At 35.1% G+C, this 6,813-nt stretch overlaps 1 protein-coding gene across 1 annotated transcript; it reads left to right on the top strand.

Annotated features, from left to right (window-relative positions):
* Positions 1–423: 423 nt before the first annotated feature.
* On the top strand, positions 424–1,470 carry LOC132560722 (uncharacterized). Its single transcript, XM_060225400.1, has one exon. It carries the CDS (start codon positions 424–426, stop codon positions 1,468–1,470), a length of 1,047 nt encoding a protein of 348 aa, XP_060081383.1.
* Positions 1,471–6,813: the final 5,343 nt, after the last annotated feature.

Here is a 6,813-nt window from a genome sequence, read left to right as displayed (position 1 = left end):
CGAAGGTCGACCTTGTCTGAGGCCTTAATGAGTGTAAATCGATGTGAAATGTATTATATTCACTTTAATTGACAAATAACTACGTAGAAAGGAAATGTTATCTGGCCTATAACTTACTTCATTTTAACGTTGGGATGCGACCGTTGAGGATCGCTAATTAAACTCATATTTGAGCCGTAAGGCAATGGTCAGAGCGCGCACGGCACAGACCCCCCCCCAACCGCGAGATCGCTGACGAGAAGTTGCTACTTAAAATTTATGGCTGTAGAATTACCTCACACAAAACAATAGACAGGGGCTATCCGAAGGTCACTAAATCCCCAGATTTCGGCCAATCGCTGCCACTTGACCATCCTAGACAGACAGTGAAGCATCTCTCAGTAGCATTGGTCAAAATCTGAAACTTTTGAAGAGTTTACCAAAATGGAGATGGAGCGTGTGAGTCAGGAAGTAAAAAGGGACATTGAGAATGTAAAAATTCCGTTAGAGAAAGACGATTTATCAGATGAAAGTAACGATGACGAGCCTATTGACTTAACGATAGAGTGTATAGGTGTCAAAGAGGAACCAAACTCGGACTCACAGGAAAAGACAGAGAACACGGCTACCCGATACATGAGGAAGAAAGCACGTCAGCTCCGAACTTCTCATCAAAGGTGTATGGTGAGTGAAGAAACCAAGAGGCGGACGGCCAATATCCAGGAACGACATCGTATGCAGAAAATGAGCTCGGCACTTCAACAACTCAAAGACTGTCTACCGGACGAATTCAAATTGTACAATAAGAAACTGTCAAAGATTCGTACACTGCGTGTGGCAATTGGATACATCCGAGCTTTGGAATCCATGTTAAAGTCAGCCCCAACACCTGTAAAACGTGATCACTTTCCTATTGGTACCCCCGGGGTCCCTGGGCCAAATGCAGCCTACCTAGCTGCCCTCGGAACGTGTACCCCGCAACACTGTCCGACTCCCGGAACAAATAGCTCCATGGAAACTCTGAACACCAATCCGGTCATGTACCCGGCCTACTTTCCTGGTTCGCCATATTGGATTACAAATGGTCCACAGACTCCGGCTTCCCGGATAATGTCTCTGCCCTCGTGCTACGAAACGCCTATCTGCCCGACCCCAGGGGTAACACCGGGACCCATCACACCTAAGTTCACACCTATATACGACAAACACACGGTTAATAAACTGGATTCCAGGTTTCATCGACTGTCAAGTGTTGCTAAGAGTCTTGTCCGCTCATCCGTATATTCATCGCCATTAGGGGACAGACGTAATGCTAATGAACTTAACTCGAGTTTCCTCAGTGCCGGAAGTGAGGAGGTGGTGGAACCGGAAGACGATGGTGGTAGGGAGCGGTTTTCCAGCGACTGCTGTTTCGCTATGGACGGTGTGTACCCTCTACCCTCGGACGATAACACACCAGACCAACACCAAATTGGATACGCTGGACATTGAACAGGTAATATAATTGTCTTAGTGTTTATTGAGATAGACACGTCAATATATTAGTATGAATTTGAATAACCTGTCAATTCTACCTTCATTTTTCCAAAAGATGTTACATTTCATACCAGTTTAAATATCTATTATTTTTATCCGTGAATAGGTAGGCGTATTTTTTTTACTTACACTTCCGCATTCTTCATCTGTTCCGAGCATCCGCCCAAACATGCAATTGTTTCACATTCGTTTTTCTGTTACGTTGTGGATGAAAGTTTTCCAACTATTATTAATTGACAGGTTCATTACATCATACATATGTATGTATAATGACCCAACCCATCCCCACGGGTCAACAATTCCCGCAAACCGATATAACTTTTAATTTTCCTTAAACATTTGATTAGATTAAAAAAAAAATGCGTAACAAGCAATCTGTTTTTATTAATCACTCTTAATGGCCTGGTAGGAAGCTCGCGGTCTTACTTAGGTAGGATACATCAGCACTCGGTGGAAAACGCACTTCTTTTGCGGGAATCGAACCGGACGGTTAGGTGATAGACGAGTGCTTTACCATTGCGCCGCTCGATCACGTACACTGTTTTCACGTCAGTGTTTATAATCTTATCCAAAACAGTTTATCAGTATTCTCCTCATTACCTCCAAAAGGAAGAGTACAAAAGAAATGAAACGTGTAATACAAACATTCCGAACATATCACCACGATTACATAATAGACAATACATTTGTACCTTACATACACGTACATACAAAGTATCAGGTTATATAGCATATTTGTTCGCAATAGTCTCCATAAAGTCTTATCTTATTATAATGAGAGTATTAAATCATCTGTTAAGTAGAATATATCTAGAGTACACGCATAGTACGTAGTAAAGATACATCACATTGTAATGTGACTCTGACACCAACTATGTAATTAAACTTAAGCTTGTATCAAAGAGGTGTACTGTTAACAAATCCATGCATATTAATGTATACATCAGATATTGTTTCTTATTTGATAGCATTCTAATCATTATTATCATTCACAAGTTGATGATCGAATTCACTGACCCAAATAATCATAAAGATATGTCACTGACGGTATTAGAATTAAATAGATTAAATATCGACACGATTATTTTATTTATATGGTATTATCGGGACAAAATTTAGAATATATGACAAGTCGTTAATTTAATTATTAATTAATAAAACTTTATATGATACACGAATGTTTTAATTAGACTACAAGTGTATACTACGAGGTGTACATTACCATCAGTTTCGGATGTCAGGTCTGCTTTCCCGCGAGAAATATTCCGCTTGGTGTTTAGTTCCGATTTATGGTACCCAACAAATTTTACACTTGTCCATCTAACTTGGCAACATTTCAGGCAGTGATAGAAAGTGGAGTAGATAACATAAGTATATACATACCTAACTACACATATCATGGAAGGACATTATTTTTAAATCAATAGTATCTCTCCAGATAAATAGAAATTACTTATACTACTTCAGTAATAAAACATATTTTCATTTTACTATGTTTACAAATTATTTAAGTCTTTTCAAATCTGTATTTGGATGATGTTACATGCTAGAGTAGAACACCGATGATTATCCCCAGATATCACTGTTGGTGACAAAATCCTCCCTATTCCTCCTACGCCGACAAGTTCACGTGTCATCCTCTTCTCTTAGTCATGATAACAGCAAATAAAATTCATTTATCATATGACAAACTAGCGGGATTAACTGACGAAATGTGAAAGGTATTCGTCTCATTTGCATTCCATTTCATGGCATATTTATTCACAATACTATAGACAGAATTATCAGGTTATCTTCAAGTTATCAAATTTAAACTTTCTTTATTTTTACAACCTTTGCGAAACAAGCTTTAAACGCCTATGAAATGTGAGTACGTCACCACTGCGCCACCCGACCACTAATAATAGTCAAGTTAGAAGCGTATGTGTTACCGAACAAACAAAAAGAAAGTAAAAAAAAACAATGAAAATACGGGAATATGTTTTATACCATCCTTATCCAATAACGTCTAGGGCTGTCATCTTTTTACCGAGTCAATTCTGGAAAGTGCTTTGTTATTTATCCCGTCAGGTTTTGTGTTATGTTTTTTTCTCTTTATCCAGTTTAGTGTTGTTTGTTTTCTATCCGGTCGTGTGTAGAGTTGTTTATAATTTATCCAGTCAAGTTTAGTGTAGATTACTCTTTATCCGGTCGTGTGTAGAGTTGTTTATAATTTATCCAGTCAAGTTGAATGTAGATTACTCTTTATCCAGTCGTGTGTAGAGTTGTTTATAATTTATCCAGTCAAGTTGAGTGTAGATTAATCTTTATCCAGTCGTGTGTAGAGTTGTTTATAATTTATCCAGTCAAGTTGAGTGTAGATTACTCTTTATCCAGTCGTGTGTAGAGTTGTTTATAATTTATCCAGTCTAGTTGAGTGTAGATTATTCTTTATCCAGTCGTGTGTAGAGTTGTTTATAATTTATCCAGTCAAGTTGTGTGTTGATTACTCTTTATCCAGTCGTGTGTAGAGTTGTTTATAATTTATCCAGTCAAGTTGTGTGTAGATTACTCTTTATCCAGTCGTGTGTAGAGTTGTTTATAATTTATCCAGTCAAGTTGAGTGTAGATTACTCTTTATCCAGTCGTGTGTAGAGTTGTTTATAATTTATCCAGTCAAGTTGAGTGTAGATTATTCTTTATCCAGTCGTGTGTTGAGTTGTTTATAATTTATCCAGTCAAGTTGAGTGTTGTTTGTTTTCTATCCAGTCGTGTGTAGAGTTGTTTATAATTTATCCAGTCAAGTTGAGTGTAGATTACTCTTTATCCAGTCGTGTGTAGAGTTGTTTATAATTTATCCAGTCAAGTTTAGTGTAGATTACTCTTTATCCAGTCGTGTGTAGAGTTGTTTATAATTTATCCAGTCAAGTTGTGTGTAGATTACTCTTTATCCAGTCGTGTGTTGAGTTGTTTATAATTTATCCAGTCAAGTTGAGTGTTGTTTGTTTTCTATCCAGTCGTGTGTAGAGTTGTGTTTTTACAGTCAGGTGTAGAGATTGTTTAATCATTTATGCTATTAATTACACCATGTAGTCCAACGATAAGAAATTTTGTATAAAGTAAATTCTGGCGTTTACTTGGATTAATTTATTTGCAGTGATTTAGCGAAAAAACTAGAAATGAACATTAATTCAAAATGGTCAGAGGATATAAAGTTTTCCAACACAGTATTGTTTAAATTACATCACAATATTGTTTAAATTACAACACAATATTGTTTAAATTACAACACAATATTGTTTAAATTACATCACAATATTGTTTAAATTACATCACAATATTGTTTAAATTACAACACAATATTGTTTAAATTACATCACAATATTGTTTAAATTACATCACAATATTGTTTAAATTACAACACAATATTGTTTAAATTACATCACAATATTGTTTAAATTACATCACAATATTGTTTAAATTACATCACAATATTGTTTAAATTACATCACAATATTGTTTAAATTACATCACAATATTGTTTAAATTACATCACAATATTGTTTAAATTACATCACAATATTGTTTAAATTACATCACAATATTGTTTAAATTACAACACAATATTATTTAAATTACAACACAATATTATTTAAATTACAACACAAAAATATTTTGTTGATAAGTTTAAAATAAAATAGTATTTAAATTACACTGTACCACACAATAGTATTTCAGCTACAACTCAGAAGCATTAGATTACAAAATTATAGTGTTTAAATACATCACAGTAATATTTATATTACAACACAATATTTGAATTACAACTCAACAGAGTTTAGATTACAACACAGTAGTATTTAGATTTTACATTAAGTAAAACTTTTATATTCCCTTTCTATTTTTCGATCTCAATCTATCTTAAATGTTTGTAAGCTCGATGATCCATACCTTATGTATTGCGACAATGAAATATGTATTCATCGAAGTAAAAATAATTTATATAATGTACATGTATCGTTTGTTGGCGTGTCTGGTTATTTATCACTAAAACCTTACGTTGACAAGAGGTCTGTCATTGCGAAATAACACAAATATTTGTATAGTTATTTAGTAATTACACAGTGTGTACTTGACGGACCTTTAAAAAAATACAAAACCAGATCATTTATCAAAAAAAATGAAATTATAACAAAAATCAGTTGGTACCAGAATTCTCCATTATTGATTCATCAAAATAGATTAATTATTTACCTAGAGTCACAGGTATATACTCCAGGTAGGAAATGACAACAGACATCAACATTGTGTCATTACATAATAATGCCGCGTGGGCACGTGTTAACATGGTGTATACCGCCCATGTCATTATATTAATTGTACAATTAAAATGCCGGATTCTAAAAACTGACATGAAGGTAATTGAAATATCCGTTTTTCACTTCTCATCGATATATTTGGTTAAACATATAAAATGGCATGTTGTTGTACACCTGTAATAAAGTTACAATATTAAGTAATATAATATCGATTTTGATTGTCGTAATGTCTCACTGTTGCGTTATACAATGTAACTAACGATGGTATTTGAGAAATTGTGGGTAAATTTTTATTTGATTTTCCTCGAATGATTCTGTGGAATTGTTAACGCAGAGATCTGTACTTATATATTGTGGTTTTCACAGTAATGTGTTCTTAATTCCACAAGCTCTTAAGTAGCTAGATTTAATAGCTTAATTTAATGTAAAGCTTCAACTTATTGTCAAATTAAGGTCTAATCAACAGGACGTCTTGTTTGTCGATAACAGATTTCTCCCCCTCGCCCCTCCCCCTTAAGGTTCCGGCGATATCATTCACACGTACACAAGTGGCGATTAATTAGCGATTTCACGCTAATGGCTCTCCTCACACTACTTTGTGACTATTTCAATCACTGAAGTGAATCCACCCATCTAACCTCCGGTCCCCTGAGATGTCAGGTCTCCTGATTCCGGAATCCTGAAATGATTGTTTAATTAGGGTCATAAAATGATTAAGTTCTCCCCTGTGGGACGGGACGTGTGAGAGATGTTATCCGGTTGTATGACGGTGTGAGAATACACCTAATGAGGGATGATAGACGACAGACAGAAACTTTCAGATCCTTTCTTTACATCCCTTGTCTATATAAATTAGCGAATCGGCGAAAAGAAATGGATTTCTGCTGTCTTTTGTATCAGTGTTCTTTAAAGATTATATCAAACACACCTTTGATAAAACACCGAACCGTTAAACCGTTCTTAGACGTAAAAGCCATTCACTTTCTATTGTTTAAGAATT

The sequence above is a fragment of the Ylistrum balloti genome, unplaced genomic scaffold (assembly GCF_031769215.1).
Source record: "Ylistrum balloti isolate Yb309-2 unplaced genomic scaffold, AGI_CSIRO_Ybal_v1 Utg371104, whole genome shotgun sequence".
NCBI lineage: Eukaryota > Metazoa > Mollusca > Bivalvia > Pectinida > Pectinidae > Ylistrum > Ylistrum balloti.
Note: the sequence above shows the minus strand (reverse complement) of the source record. Positions and strands in the feature narration are given on the sequence as shown.